The 15,742-nt window shown below is 47.2% G+C and overlaps 5 protein-coding genes across 5 annotated transcripts; 2 read left to right on the top strand and 3 right to left on the bottom strand.

Annotated features, from left to right (window-relative positions):
* Nucleotides 1-1,407: 1,407 nt before the first annotated feature.
* Nucleotides 1,408-2,323, top strand: BDV38DRAFT_241288 (uncharacterized protein). The gene has a single exon (XM_032054011.1). The coding sequence runs from the start codon at nucleotides 1,605-1,607 to the stop codon at nucleotides 1,830-1,832; it is 228 nt and encodes a 75-aa protein (XP_031915883.1). The 5' UTR covers nucleotides 1,408-1,604; the 3' UTR covers nucleotides 1,833-2,323.
* BDV38DRAFT_291098 (Alpha/Beta hydrolase protein) lies at nucleotides 1,784-4,537 on the bottom strand. Its single transcript, XM_032061656.1, has 5 exons — nucleotides 3,915-4,537; nucleotides 3,633-3,861; nucleotides 2,760-3,578; nucleotides 2,514-2,699; nucleotides 1,784-2,456 (listed from the first exon to the last, which is right to left on the bottom strand). The coding sequence occupies exons 1-5, from the start codon at nucleotides 4,164-4,166 to the stop codon at nucleotides 2,299-2,301; spliced, it is 1,644 nt and encodes a 547-aa protein (XP_031915882.1). The 5' UTR covers nucleotides 4,167-4,537; the 3' UTR covers nucleotides 1,784-2,298.
* A 5,217-nt stretch (nucleotides 4,538-9,754) lies between these two features.
* BDV38DRAFT_40787 (uncharacterized protein) lies at nucleotides 9,755-12,177 on the bottom strand. Its single transcript, XM_032063296.1, has 6 exons — nucleotides 11,579-12,177; nucleotides 11,491-11,520; nucleotides 10,323-10,487; nucleotides 10,195-10,265; nucleotides 9,890-10,142; nucleotides 9,755-9,836 (listed from the first exon to the last, which is right to left on the bottom strand). Exons 1-6 carry the CDS (start codon nucleotides 11,789-11,791, stop codon nucleotides 9,834-9,836), a joined length of 735 nt encoding a protein of 244 aa, XP_031915881.1. The 5' UTR covers nucleotides 11,792-12,177; the 3' UTR covers nucleotides 9,755-9,833.
* Nucleotides 12,178-12,647: 470 nt separating this feature from the next.
* On the bottom strand, nucleotides 12,648-13,395 carry BDV38DRAFT_280734 (ESCRT-III subunit protein VPS24; the record flags this gene model as incomplete). The annotated part of the gene is made up of 2 exons (XM_032059384.1): nucleotides 12,648-13,286; nucleotides 13,348-13,395. The coding sequence occupies 2 exons, from the start codon at nucleotides 13,393-13,395 to the stop codon at nucleotides 12,648-12,650; spliced, it is 687 nt and encodes a 228-aa protein (XP_031915880.1).
* A 436-nt stretch (nucleotides 13,396-13,831) lies between these two features.
* wos2 (Hsp90 cochaperone SBA1) lies at nucleotides 13,832-15,218 on the top strand. Its single transcript, XM_032063297.1, has 4 exons — nucleotides 13,832-14,180; nucleotides 14,401-14,726; nucleotides 14,785-14,976; nucleotides 15,039-15,218. Exons 1-4 carry the CDS (start codon nucleotides 14,150-14,152, stop codon nucleotides 15,045-15,047), a joined length of 558 nt encoding a protein of 185 aa, XP_031915879.1. The 5' UTR covers nucleotides 13,832-14,149; the 3' UTR covers nucleotides 15,048-15,218.
* Nucleotides 15,219-15,742: the final 524 nt, after the last annotated feature.

Below are 15,742 nucleotides of genomic sequence, written 5' to 3'. Positions count from 1 at the left end.
CTGGTGCCGAATATATACAGTGATCAACGCATAATTCAACCAGCCAGGTACTCGAGAACGAGTTAGCCTCGAAGGCCTCTCTAACTAGATCCGTTTACGTGGATAAAAGAAAAACTGGGAGAGAATCCAAGAGAAACCCAATCAATTTATGAAGTCTTCAACAAGAAGTGTTCGAACCCCCAACATCACTCTCATCAGTGCTAGGTTCCAATTCGCTTATGTATTTTGTGCACCCTGCTGAGGGATGATATCCTCCACTGTGTTAGGGACCGGACGAGGGTAGTATATAGCCGACCTAAGGATGTCAGTTGAATGATGGAGCAAGGTCGGTGGAGCATACAAGATGAGACGGGATGTCTCGTAGTCGGCGTTGCGTGGAATTGAGAATATAGAGATCTGAACCACCATGCGAACATCGGACTTGCATTCAAGAATGAATTCCACTGCTTTTTTTAAAAGAACACTCCCTACGCCTATGACGCTGTTGTGCTTTTGCCCGAGTGCTCTCTGGCTGTGCAGGCACCTGCATACATCCCCCCCATGAATTTGGTTCCTCTTTGTGGAAATCTGTCACACCAGTTCACTGGCCGCAGCGTTTGCTTGCTCTTTATGAGAACATCTCCCCTCAAGTGCAGCATCGCAGTGTACCTATCTCTCTGACCAATTTCCAGCTAGGTAGCACCTTCTAGACTAAGCATAGTCGGAGAGGGGAAGACAGACGTAGAAGGGCGGGGACGCAAAACCAGGGAAAGCATAATCTTTGTGTTGTATTTTGAGTCTTAGCCTTTCTTTCGACCCATTCAAATTTTCTCGTAGACTCTTCTATTTAGTCGCAACCTGTTAGAGTAGGTGCTCTATTTTGGAGTTGGCTCTTGGCCCCCACTAGTAGACCATGTCATTATTGCTTACTCTTAGTCCTTTCTGGCTTTCTTCCTCTTTCGGAAATAGCCCATGTTATTCTTTTCCTTTCATTCCTTCTTCTTGTCCTTGCTGTGGTTTTATTTCTATTTCCAATTCTTTTTTTTTTTTTTTTTTTTTTTTTTTTTTTTTTTTTTTTTTTTTTTTTTTTTTTGGTCTGTCGTGTTGAGAGGCTTTCCGTGTTCAAAAGGTCATATGAGGGCTAATATGTTGATGGATGTAGTTCCGGGGGTAAAAAAAACGAAAAGAAAACAAAAACAGATAGAAAAGGGGACCAGAAGGGGTAAGAAATTATACAGCAAGGAATAAAACAAAGGACAAAGAAACAAACCAACATTAGGTGCCTAGTAGGGTAACTGTCGTGAGGCCTAGTGATTACGGTGACTTGGCCAGCCCACGCAATCCACGCCTATTCGTCCAGACCCAGCCCTAATATACGCCACAAAGAACATCCATGTCCCTCCACCGCCGACATTGCTTTGTCGCAACGTCGAGAACCACTATTTTAAATCCGTAGCGGGGTCCAGAAAGATAATCTGTGATGCTTAGGAAAACATTCCTTAAGGCTGATAATCTGCATCACCATGTATTTTAACGGACTATGACCGCCCCCTCCAGTGACAGACAGCCGAACGGACTGCCCGGTCTGCCACTCCACGGATAATCGCAAAGGACATTATATCTGCATGATGAATTCCGCAATGGTTTACATATCAACCTTCCTCCTCTCTCTTCTTCTCTTCGCTGCATCTTCTCTCGTTCCTCCACGAACTCTCCGACAACTCCTCGTCTTCGCGTTCATCCTCTCTCTTCCGTTCCTGACCAGCTCTCTTATCACCTTAGCGGTCAACCATTACACTCGTTCGCGAGCCAGAAGCACAACCAGCACACAACGCCTACATATGTCTTTTTGACACCCGCATTAAAGACTACCGACAAACAAATCGGCGTGGAGACAACCGGCATGAACCCAGTATTGCATGGAGTCTGTCCAGGCGGCGATCGATCGCCCCTCCACCCGCTTCGGGCTAGGGTCTTGGCTTTTCTTTGGTGTCCGAGGTGTGGACCAGTTTGATTGGCGCCTGGTACTCTGGGGTTATCTGTTGTCTATCTCAATTGTGAATATTTATGTCGGTTTTTGTTTTGTGGTATTCATTGGCGGTGTAGGGGTAGTGGAGAGAATTATGGAGTTAGGAATATACTCTATTCGTATATTCCGATACGATCGCCTGCCTGGCTCAGAGGTTTCAGGCTTTACTCAGGCCATAGTGTCTCACGGAAGTACACGAGAGAGGAATTATGCATGTCGAGAAATAGATTGTATACTGGGCTCTGATACAATAACACTGAGTCTCCATAGTGTCTTACTCATAATAGTATTCAGCGCCCGTACTGCTCCTTCGCAACTGAATTCATAAACGTCGTCCCCGCCAGGCGAAAGGTGTCAGGCCTTACGCCGCCATCAGTAGGATGTAAGTAGAAGTTGTGCCCATAGCCACCCGTAGCATTATACACCGGCCAGTGGTCTACCCCTGAAACTAAAGTCACGGTTAGATTATATTCTGAATGATAATAAGTTGCAGCAGTAATCTTACCTCCATGGTTATTTGGGTCAAGGTCGGTTATGAAACTGATCCACATGCGAGTGGTGAGTTTGGCCAGATCTAGCACGTCCTGTGTTGCGTTTGCGAGCGGGCTTTGGCCGGCGGCATATCCGAGCCCGATTCTATTGTAGAAGATGTAGCCGATTTCGGTGAAATGGCTGGTTCCTGTGTATGAGGCTATGGTTACCCAGTGTTAGCCTCTTGTTTTGAATGAGTGAGGGTCTGGGTATTTCTTACTAGATGATTTTGGTGACTCAAACAGGTATGAATAAGCGGGAGCACCGTATTTGGACCATGCGTCTGTCCTCAGACGTCGCCATGAGAGGAACATTTGATCCGTCAGCAACGCCACCGAGCGCTTAAACTGTTTCCCCACGGGCCCATCTGGTTGAATGTGGTAGTTAGCCGGCAGTCCAAGTGAGTCGATGTCGGGGTAGAGCGCCATGAGTATTTCGGCCGTGTTGGCATCCGGCCCTGATGACTGAATAAGACTTGCAATGTCCTCATCCGTGTTGGCTCCGGTGCCAGCAAACATTGTGGCTTCGTCGGCATTTGTGCCGAGCAATATAGGCGTCTTGGTGAACTTCCCAGCGTCGAGTAGAACCGATGGTAGATCCGGGATGATGTCCCCATCTACGATGGGGTAGAAACTACCCGAGATTTTGGTGATTGTCGCATTGAGTTTATCGAAGGGGACCGTACGCAAACAAGCAAGTTTATCTAAGCTACCATCACACTCAACAGCACTGACGATGGTATCGTAGATTTGCTGAGGTTCCGTCAAGTTCTTCATGTGGCTACCATCGGCGCCAGACTCAGCAATGATGCCACGGAAGAGGCCATCATCACGACCGCCATAGGCAGTGGCGTGGTATCCAACGTTACCGCCACCAGCGCTCTCACCCCAAATGGTAACCTTAGCTGGGTCACCGCCAAAGGCTTCGATATTTTCGTTGATCCACTGCATAGCAATTCGCTGATCCTTGAGACCGAGGTTGGCCACGCCTGCGTCGAGGATATCCTGGCTGGCCATGAAGCCCCAGAAAGACATTCGATCTACGTGCGGCATTAGCATCTATTCCTCGGTTTATGCAGAGAACGTATACAGACAATCTGCAGAGACAGCAATGAACGGCTTTCCCATTTTGACCGATTCCTCGACGATGAAGCTCAGATTATACACGCCGTTGGCACTGTAATCCATCGACCACCCTCCCCCGTGGGTGAAGAAACCAACGGGGAGTAGCTCATCATCCTTGCTTTGTCCTGACTTAGCAGGCCTAACAATGTTTAATGTCAGGCAGTCTTCACTCAGGGTATAAGGCCAGGCATCACTGTTCTTTGGGTTGGGTTAGCAAGGGTACTGATTTTGGTAGTCAATGCCAACCTTACTCCATATCCGACGCAAGAATCAGCATATTCTGTAGCCTTTCTAGTACCAAAGGTGCTATTCAAGCTTTGTGGGTTCTGGAAACGGAGCTCTCCAACGGGCGGTTGGGCGAAGGGGATGCCGAGAAAGAGATCCTGACCGTATGAGGCAACATATTTGCCCTCGTAAGTGCCGTTCTTGACCGTGGCGGTTGGGGAAAGGCCAGCGACCACGCTTGGCAGAGCGGCGAGGAGGATTTTCGAAAGCAGCATCATGGAAGCTGTTAAAGACCGAAAATCTTCACTTTTTCCAGAAAGACCGCTGCAGCGAGGAAAAGGGTCATATTAAAATAATACCTGAACACCACGCATGGCATAACAGCGTCATCTTCCGATAGGTAGCCACCAACTTCTTCAAGTAATGACGATCAGGCGGTTGATTGTCTCCACTTCATGCTTCTCCGCACTTGCTCCCGTGAATGACATCTTCGACGGTAAGGGTTGCCTCTCCACATTCGATAGTGGATTGCTAGGGTACTCCAGGTTACGGGCTCTGGGGGATCAGGGCACCAGTCGTTCCTGAAATGGCAGTTGTAAGCGCTGGGTAATGCCGTCTTGGCTCTTCACTGGCGAGGATTTGATTTAGAGATCAGCACAATGAGCGGACGCCGCCTACCTAGGTGAAGCTAAACATGAACGGCTCCGGAAAACCCCCGGTGAGTAAGTCTTGAAGCTGCCTCTTTGGTGGGGCCCGATTGGGGTCCATATGGGATCAAGAAACAACCCCTACTGCCAATTCCTGGAGTTCCGGCCCGCAACCCCGGGGTCCGACTGTGCGATTGTTGTTGAAGATATCAAGGAGACTAACTTGACATTAGCACTCCGGGGAGGACGTTTTCTTCAACAGTTGGCTCGGAGAGTTTACATGTGGTAGCTTGCCTTGGTCCGCTTAGGGTCTGAAGTGAAGTGGTATGTACTCCGGACCTGGAAATAGCTATTCACATGCATGTAGACGATCTCTATGAAGGCATCTCCCTCTGACACACAAAATACTAGATTCGGGATGGTAAATACTCGGAAGCAACTGTAGCGCCAAGCCAATCGCTATAATCCTGCATGCTCACTGTCAATCAGATTGATGTGCTGTACAGAAGGAGAGTGAAAAGCAGTCTATACACGGAATGGAAGACAGTGATAGATGTCTGCATATCTTATATTGGTCAATAATGTCTTCTATAAACCATTCTTCATTGAAGTCACAATATCGTTCTTTGGAGAATCATAGACTCAATCGAGTTGTGATAAAGTCACTGTAGTCTTTTTTCTTCTTTTTTTTTTTTTTTTTTTTTTACACGTGGTTGCCATGTGGTCTTGGGGCCGAAACTGCACCACGTGATGGAAGAATCAGATCATCAAGGTATCGGGCTCTCATATTTTTTTTTTTTTATTTCGAAATGACGCTCTTCTAACTCGAAGCATAATTATTGAACTTGTGAGCTAGTCATATCGAATACCTTCGCCCAAGACTCGCAGTTGATATTAAGTTGTCGAGGAAAGGGCGTGTCTCCTACAAAGCTTTTCATATACGTAACCCTTTCTTTCGAGAAGGAAAAAGGGCCGAAGCAAAAATGCTATTAAGCTATGCAGAGTCAATAACTATCTTTATAGTGTAGGCATTGTGGAAAGAGGCTAGATGGCTGTTTAATCCTGAATATGAAAGAAAACAACTGGTAACAACATTAGATAGCAAAACCTATATACACAACCATTATAAAAATGAGGATATTTATGGCAAACCTATCCCATTACTGGAGCTCCACGATAGGGCGAATCGAATCTTTGAGTTTAATAAACATGGTAAGAATGCTCTACTCCGTAAGTCAGTAGAATAGCCAGCAAGGTAGGCACCACTAACCGCTTCATACCTCTACTAGCCTTGGAGACAGAATCATTTTCCGAAGCTATAATTTTTTTTTCTTTTTTTTTTTTCTTTCGCATTGCGCTCCAGTAATATCGAGGCATTATTACGTATTGTGTTATCTCATAGGTTCACAATCTTTAACATCAAGTGGGTCTGAGACTGGAGAGGGTATCTTCAAGATATTCCGTTTTCGTGGGCAGCCGCTGAAGAAGCAGCACACAAAGCTTATTAACTATAAAGTTGAAATCACTGACGTATAATGGCCCGTTATTGGTTGAGAGTCAAGCGACCGATCTTGGTCCGGCAAATCGATCTGCGTTCCATACTGCGAACAGAGGTCACCGCTGGAATTGACTTTTTATGGTCATTTCCGACATGGATTTAGAAGGCAGATTATCTTGCACCACGGGATATTATTCCTCATGCAGAAGTCAATATGGTTTCTCTCTCTCTAATGTTCCCATGCAAACTAAAATCCAGAGAACTATATAAATAGTGATATGTCTACTTAATCAATTAGGAGTCACCCCTGGTTGCCTACTGCTGTGCTCTGGTTCCAAGCTACCCACTCTTATCTAAAACTTCAAGCCACTACGAAACAACTCCTTCCACCCACCATGCGTGTGATGGGTTTCTTGACCCTTGTCTCAACGTTCCCCTTCCTCTCCGGCTCATGGCCGACGATGCCCCAAAGACGATCCAGACTCTTGGCCAGAGCTGACGAACCCCCCACTCTGAATGGGCTTGTGAGAGATTTCGATAGGCTTTCGCCGGCTGAAATCAAATCGTTTACTCCCCACCTGACTCGCAAAGACCTTGAGAAACTTCACGGTTGTGTTGCATCGGAAGGCGCTTGTACGGGACATTTAAACGATCTGGCGACTCGTGCCGACGAGATGGGGATATTGAACTCATTCAAGAATCCCCACTAGGCCGGGTAGTCTATTCAGCAACAGAGAACGGACTTAATACCACAGTGGATGGACAATCGCTATCCTCATGATTTGGGCTTTTCATGCGGGAGGTTCAGTTTTTGTTCCGTTATTGGTGTGCAAATAAGAAAAGATGCGCGATTATGGTTTTCCGTTCATTGCAAATATTTGGCGCTCGACAGAGCTAACCGTTTTAATCATGACACCTTAAGACACATCTTGACATATGCAATAGTCGGTATATACGAGTAGCAATTATAACCAAATATTATCAACTCATCTGGGTGTGGTCAAACGCACAGCCTGTAAATCTGAGTTGACAAACCTGAATGCGGACCACATTCCATTCCATTCCCATTAGGGAATAAATACCCTTATGGTATCAAAGTTGCGATCATAAGGAGAAAAAAAAAAAAAAAAAAAAAAAAAAGAGGCCGCATCCGGCGTAGTCTTGGTTCTTCTTTCGGCATTTACATACCTGACCACGATCAACGGATTTAATTTCCCGGCTCTATAGGGCATGCTAGTGGATCAAGATTGATATGCATACTAGGGACTACCAGCTCTAGGACCTAGCTGAATACTACGCAACGAAAGAATCTCATGACCTTTTATTACACTACCTAATTGCTAAGATTATGTAAATCGATTATATTAACTATACTATCGAGACTACCTCAATTGCCTGCCCTACTTCTAGGCTGTGCAAGCATTGCCGCGTATTCAAATGATCTAGGAATCTAACCAGTGCAGCTGATAGCCTAAATAGTAGATTACACTGTCTAGATACTAAAGCGGTAAGTAATAACACGTGACCAGCCAATTCTCGCCCAATCAAAACCCAGAGCCGTGGGCCAATCAGAACCCAGATCCTTTCGCGCAACCTCCTACATTGCTTTGCTACGCTTCGCTCCGCTGCGCAATCGTTTGGCAATATCCTACGGGAGTAACGGAATACTGCAGGAGGTCCACCGGCCTATTTCCCAGTACATACAAATACGTACAAGCCAGTGATTTATGGCTGAGAGGCCGAAGTGGAAGCGAGGAAGGTACACTACCTACACCTGTATCTATACTCAATTACGTTGCAAAAATGCCTAGATAGCACCACAAGATCCTGGCTCCACAAAATTGATTCAAAAGGGCGACGGACATTTTCCAGTCATGGTTGCCGACCCGACCAACAGGCTTAGTTTTACTCTCGGAAAATTTTGTTCCATGTAGGTCATCGCCTATAGAATTACCCTGTGCACGAGATTCGAAACCCATACGATTGCCGAACCATTGTGTGAAGGTTCTAGTAAGTACTAGCTTCAGTAATGCAGATCGTTGATCAAGAATACGAACATGGTCATCCAAATGGGGTGCGATTTTCGTACAGATCATCGTGGATCGACCCTGTCCCAATTCAATAGTCACCGATCATCATCATCACCCCCAAAAACGCGGCGAAGCTGAGGTGACTAGTTAACCCCCAACCAAACCCTATATAAGCGGTAAAATCAGCCATCCAACGCAGTCAGTAGTATATTCATCTCTCCGCGGTTCATCATTTCCAAGAAAAACCCCTCTCTACCCATCCATCCGTTTGAATACCAACAATAATTCCAGAAATCATCACTACTTCCTCCAAAAATGCGTGTCACCAGCTTCTTGGCCGTCGTTTCTACCTTCGCTCTCCTCGCTGCTGCATCACAGCCGGCTGCCATGGTTAGAAGGCAATCCGGTGATCCATCCACTCTGGAAGAACTTGTATCGAGCTTCGATTCCCTTACAGATGACCAGTTCAGAGAGCGTGTGAGAGGACTTTCACAAATCGAGTTTGATTCACTTAGAGGTTGTCTTAACAATCCAGACGAGTGTCCCGAGTCATTAGTCAACATAGCCGAACGTGCCTTGGAGCTTGGTGCCTTCTGACCTAAGAATTCCCGTGCCTGTATTTAGGCCAGGTGGGCCGACTTGACCAATAAAAAAAATACTATGCACCATAGCTCGTGCTCCTAGTATGGGCCTTGATCTGGACGCTGGTAGCTTGGTCCCTCTATCATGGTGTAGGGAGTAAGCGCAAGGGGAGACTCTTCACTGTTCTTTTGGGTCTGTTTTGGTTCGGCCGTCCTTCTAGATAAGAAGTCGAGTTAAAATACAGAGCCGCTGAGTGTATAACATCGGTATTCTTTCCGTCTTTTTTTACTGGCGTCATGAACTAGTTAGTTCTTGTCTTTTTCTGATTTTGATTCGTGCATGTCAATACCGATATCAGATATCTGTACGAGTTGGTATATCTGGCACATAACATTCTGAAGGTCATCACCTGGCTTTAGTGTAGATATCGAATTCGTTGCGCTAGAACACATCCAGGCACAAGTCCCAAGTAGGAGTGAGAAAAATGAGAACAAAATACGAGGAGCAGGGTATATTTCAGAGCATGTTAGCCTTGCCTTCCTGCATTTTAAACAGAATTCTGCAAACGATATACAGCCCTGAAGATATCCTTTGGAATTGGGTTCATTAAACCAAAAGGATGTTTGGCTATTGAGGGGGTCGGAAGATACAAAAATCAAAATCTCCCTCCTTCAAGTCTTTCATGGGGCTTACTTTGCATTAACGATATGTGTGGCATCAAGCTAGATAAACAACAGACACTGCTATACTGAATTCACACAAGTGTCGGACAGAAATCTAGACACAGTGTGATATGATCGGCACCATATTAGAAGATACGCATGGGCTTTGCCAGGGGCATTTTGGATCAGCCGTCACGGCCCAAGACGACCAGTTGAGAGCACGACAGATGCTCAAGTGCTGGCATTATCTTCACGTTTTCACCTCGCGTTTTCATTGCAACGATCCGTTTATTAAATACATACAAGTCTTCCTCCCAGTTCCCGTCAACGAGCCAAATAGCAGAAGAGACATTAGAAAACCAAACTAAGAAAACATACGACGAGAAAAGGTGACAAGGGCTAAAGATAGAACCGAAAAACAAATCTGAATATCAAGCCCAGATGGCATCCCTAGCCGACTAGAAGCCAACCTGACTTGGCAGAAGTAACCTGCCTCTGCAATTGAATAGAAGGTACCATGATACATTTACTGATACATATGTTAGCTAGTCTTCTAGCATACCCAGACCAGGGGCAACTTACAGAAATCTCAGCCATTCCAAGATCCTCGCCACCATTGGCGGGCTGAGCGGCCGCAGGAGCGGGAGCATTGCCCTCAGCAGGACCGGAGTTTTCGTTAGAAAAATAGTCGACCATCTCAGCGTCAAGCTCCTCCACGCTCTTCGGCTTGGGACGGTTCGACTTGGGTCCACGGCGGCCACCACGACGGCCACGTCCACGAGTGCTGTCGGCAGCCTTGCTGGCAGTGGCTGGCTTGGGTTGGGACTTGGTTTGTCTGATTTTCTGTTAGTAACAGTCCTTCCATACCACAACGAACATAAACATACGCGACACGCTCACCAAGAGGCTTGGCAGCGGGGACTTCGGGAGCATGGTTGGCATCAACGACAACCTCAATCTATACACCGTTAGACTCAACCTATTCGGGAATTACAAAATGAGGTATGAAAATTACCTTCATGGGACGTCCATCAACAAGCAGTCCGTTCAGATCCTTGGCGGCTTTGGCAGCCGTGTCGGGTTTGCTGAAGACGATGGAGGCGATGCCACGGCTAGTGCCATTTTGGTTGTAAGTGAGCATGACTCGCTTGACGGGTCCTGCAGATTTAGAGAAGTATTCCTATATCGCGCATATATGATTAGTACTTGTGCTCATGAGTAGTAAGTCACATGGTTGTAGACGCTGGCATGAGCGAAAGCTCGAAAAAACGACGTGTAGGTTGGACCGAAACTCCACAGTGGGAGCATCAGCGAGCACACAGCGGCAGTTAGCAAGGCCCTCGAGGATTAGCTGCAACAAAGCTTTGACTTAAAGCTCGGCAACGCGCACAGACTCCACACGTCTGCATCAACGGCCGCCCATAATTTCCATTATACTGAAAGTCGTGTCTTCTTCGCAATTCCTAATCCACGTCGACTGGTACCAAGAACAATCCACTTCCACATTTATTTGAACCAGGGTCGGATCCACCCAACACCATGTCCAAATACACAGTACCGACGTAGTCAAGACATTATCATTGGTGCGCGGTGAAGACTGATCAGGTTCCCCCAGACACCCACATAATAGCCCATCGCAGGGCGAAGCAAGGCCTAACTGGTCCCAAAGTCACAAGAGAGCTGCCTCCTGCCCATATAAAATGACACGCTCAGACAAGAACGATGGGAAAAATGTTTGGGAGAAAATGCCTGCTGTATGGACTGATGCCCTACTGGTCTGCTGGTGCGCTCGCTGATGCCCGACACCCGAAATGCAAATTCAAGGAAAAATGTGCAGCCAAGCGGGATGAATTCAGAATGGTGTTTCAACTACCATTCCTAGAACAGCCTGCAGCGATCTCGCGAGCGGATTGCTAAAACATCCGCTCAAGCATGATACACTTTGCGCAAGACTGAGGCAGGACTCAACTTCGGCTGACTCGCGGAGCGCTAGGTTTCAAGTAGCGCGCGAGCATGGCTCAAAGGAGTGCGCTGCCTTTTGACGCGACCAATAACGGTCACGAAGATATGAGGACGTCGTAACAAGGGTCGGAACGCGTGTAAAAGCCGGAGCGCCTCGAAGGTTTCGAGAAAGAAAGACATGGCGATAGAAACCCAAGGCGAAGGCCTCTTAATCAACATACCTTGATATTGGCCTCATTCACATCGGAAGGCTATTGACATTAGCTAAGAATGCGCGTATAAGATTAAGCATCGGGACTGGAAACTTACCAAGCCGCTGACCATGATTTTACTTTCAGTTGACATAGGGTGTCCAGCTTGGGCAGCCTTGCCGATGGGCTTCGCAGCCTTCGTGCTCTTTTTTACTCCTCCAACAGCGGCCGGGGCAGCCTTGGCCTGGGTTGAACGACGATTGCGGCGACGAGCGCCCTGACGACGGTTGACGAGGATCTCGTCAAGAGACTTGTCCAACTTTCCAGACATTTTGTTAGGTGAAAGATAGATGAATATGAGCGAGACTAGCGACTCTGAAAAAGATTCTCGGGAGTTCAAGCGTCAGTCGTTGCGTCACCGAAGAGAGGTTCGCAACAGCAAGGGCAGGTAAAAGTCTGTTTTCAAGACAGTTGCTCTGACAGGCGTGACTAGCGAGATAGGTGGTAGACAGTGGAGTAGAACAGAAGTATTGACGTTAATTATACACCACGTTCGGATGAGAGACGCGACGTTGAGATGATGAAAAGGAGAGAGGCAAATGCGGGAAGACAAACGGGTGGAAGTCGAGGGACAACAAGAAAGCCTGGAGGAGAGGCTGAGTTCTGCCACTAGTCCACTTTGGGGGGTTGTCGCCCCATTAGTCCGCAAATAGAAAACGTCACTGACCTGACAATTGCTTTATCAAGTATCCAACAATTATTAACATTCATTATATCCTCTCTCTCTCCATTATTTAACTCTTGTTTCTTATTGAGTGCATAGCAGGATCTTAAATATCAATGAAACGATTCACCTGTACATTCGACGAATGGATTAAAAGGCAAAGCCCCTCGACCCCACTCCAAGACAAACAAGAAAAAATGATGTCTACCATGTGCCCAATCTAGATGATATGACCATGGATTAAGACAACGCTGAAAATAGCCTCTCATACTCAAAAAAAATCAGGACCTGCCTCTAAAGTAGACACAAAACAAACTGACAATGAACCAAATCCCAAATGCTCCACCGGCCGAACTCCCAAAGTGAATATATCAACAAAGAACAATGCTTTTGCAGCATTTCGGGGTCGCTCGTAACATCATATTACAGGCATGCGTAGACTTCAATTCGGCGTTCACAGGACTCAGCTCTTCAAGGCTTCCAGTCGGCCTCTCATTTGTTCGAGAGTGGCTTCTTGATCTTCGAACTGCTCTTCGACGGCGGGTGTCTCCTCCAATGGCTCCTCGGCTTTGACCGTGTCGACTTGCGCAAGCTTTCCCTGCAAGATCTCCTGCAAGACCTTGGCAACCTCTTCCTCAGCCTCATCGACTTCATCCTCGTAGAGTTCATTGTCTGGCATCGCATCGTCTACCATTTCCTCAATGATACCAGCCCGGACCAGCTCCGTTGAAAGTTGACGCATCGTCGCGTTCAATTCGGGCAGTCGAACCAATGTGTTGACATCCTTCATGATGCCAGTCGACTTCTTCAGGCTTCCTTGAATCTTCCGCACCGAGAATGCTTCGTTGACCTGCATCTGGACGCTCTGTAGTTGGGCTCGGCTCGTGTGCAGACGGGTAGATTGTTTCCGGATCCGAACCAGTTCGCGAGCAAAGGTTTTAGCCTCCTGGGTGGCCTGCTTGGATTGTGAGGGGTTTCGCTCGGCCCGACGTGAGGCGTTCATGATATATTGCCGCGTCTTGTTCTCCAAAGTCCTGAGCTGTGCAATATCGCGGTCTAATTGGCGAGTATTGGCGCGGATGAGTGCGTTGCATTTTCTCATCTGTACATGAGATTATGTTAGAATGGCAAACAGTGAGAGCGTAGATATTATCTGGTCGCACCTGTGCCTGAGGATCAGGACCGAAAAAGACCGCTTTGAGAGTCTCCATGATAAATCAGGCTGACACACTGGTCTCTCTAGGTTTTACTTTTGACGTTGTAGAGTGTACGGCAAAAGCCTATAAGTGAACAGCACGATTGAAAAAGAATATATAAAGTAATTCAGAAAGGCGGGGACCCTCTCGGCACAGGTCTCAGGATACAATATCTATGGTCTGAGTCGTTGCAATGGGTGGGGTTATGCAGGCAGGATGATGTCCCAGCGCACAGAATTCCTCGGCAATGTGGTGATATAGTCGTGGATAAGTTCCGGTCAGCAGTGTCACCATGTACTTCAAACAGTGTCAGATCACACCGCGGGTTCGATGATCCTCATTTGTGAGTGTAATCAGCATTGTGAACGATCTCGTTGATCCGGAATCAAACATGATGGTGGCCAGCAGACGGACGATCCAGTTCCTGCTGAGTCAGCGGGGGGTGTCTGTTGGTTTACCGCCTTCCAGTGACGTCGTGTGAATGGTGAGTGCCCCAGGCAGGCCACAGTCCGCAAACAGGTCAAACAGCGGGCCAGGCGAGAGGGTGAGAGTTCCAGTACTTTCTAGAGCGGATCATCAGCTCTGGTTGGTCTTACTACAAGTTACTAGCAGGTATTCTTCCCTTACTCACCAAACACGCTTAGTCTGAACTTCTTCAGCTTCCAACTGACCCTTCACGATATCATTCCCTCCCACTGTCCAATATACCCCCCTCCCATCTTCACTTCCTACTTGCATAAATTCCCCCGTTACACACCTCACCTTCATAATGCCTGAGCTTTCTAAGGTCCACCCTGAAGGTACGTAATTCTGCAGACTCCCCCTCTTACCTTTCCCCGCTTTGTTGGAAGTTATGCCAACTTATCCCTTCCCACCTTACTTTATCAGCCTTTTTTTCTTGTCGAGGAGAAGGGGCTGGGACACAATGAAAAAAAAAAAAAACACATTTTCATCTATGAATTGATGCTCGTATTCTTTCCTAATGGGATCGAGGTTCGCTAACATACGGTGATCCTCCAGTCACATGGGCCCAGCGCTCATCTTCCAGCGACGCTGAGCGCAATTACCTTTATGTGAACATCAAAGCTCCCGATGTAGCTCGTGACGCGGCGACCCTCAAAATTACCTCCACCAATGTCACATTCGCCGGTGATTCCAAGAAGGGTGTTCGTTATGAAGTCTCCCTGGATTTGTACGCTGAGATCGACCCCGACCACTCCAAGGTGAACCACAGTGACCGTGAGGTTGAGTTGGTCCTGCGTAAGAAGGAGCTGAAGGTGGAATTCTGGCCCCGTCTTCTGGAGACCACTCAGAAGATCCACTTCCTCAAGACCGACTTCGATAAGGTATGGAATGCGGCTTTGTCCACCAACGCGAGTATGTGCGATGCTGATAATTGTGCAGTGGGTCGATGAGGATGAGCAGGATGAGGTTGCTGAGGATGACTATGCGAACAACTTCGGCGGCTTCGAAGGTCTCGGCGGCGAGGGAGGCGGTGGTCTCGGAAACATTGACTTCTCGAAGCTTGGTGCCGGCCTTGAGGGAATGGGTGGCGCTGGAGCGGGTTTTGGTGCCGAAGGTGCTGAGGGCGAGTCGGTATGTTGCGTCACTTTCGCAGGCAAAGTTGTCAATGTCAAACGATTGCAATTGCTAACTAGCTGTTCTAGGATGACGAGGAGATGCCCGAGCTTGAGGAGGCTGACAAGGCTGCTGGGGAGTCGGCTAAGTCCTCTAAGATCCAGGAGGTCTCTTAAATATATGCAAAAGATTATTTGAAACAGGCTTGATCCATGACATTGGTGACGAATTAAAATAAGAATCAATGAGTTGTATGAGATGATCAGAGATACTACCTATTGCGTTCAAATGTGCACTACAGTATGTGCGAGATTGAGAGGTCAGGAGCATGGATGTTCATGGGCCATGTACGCATTGAGTACTCGGGAGGTGTAAAATTCCCGGTACCTACTCTTCATGCCTGAGATACCGAGATAGTACAGTATATGTAATGGAGGTTAATTTTCCCATTTTGAGTGTATACCATAGATATAAACGAGGAAGATGCCCAAAAGTACATAAAGGAATCTCTCTACACACCATCTATCGTTCTATCAAGCCCATTCGGCTACCCTTGGTATTCGTCAGCGTCAGGACATTGTCTTCTCTTTGTAGCATCCCAGGAATCATGAAACCTTTGTCCGGATCTCGAACAGGGGGGTAACCACCCCGTTTCATTTCTTGTCTCTACCTGGGCACAAGAAGGAGCCCTTGTAGAAGGCTGTATCAGTCGAACCATCACCATGTGAAGTGTTAGTATAGGTAGTTATCTACTACTACTACTACTACTACTACTACTACTACT

The sequence above is a fragment of the Aspergillus pseudotamarii genome (assembly GCF_009193445.1).
Source record: "Aspergillus pseudotamarii strain CBS 117625 unplaced genomic scaffold BDV38scaffold_14, whole genome shotgun sequence".
NCBI lineage: Eukaryota > Fungi > Ascomycota > Eurotiomycetes > Eurotiales > Aspergillaceae > Aspergillus > Aspergillus pseudotamarii.
This window is presented reverse-complemented; position numbering and strand designations above follow the sequence as displayed.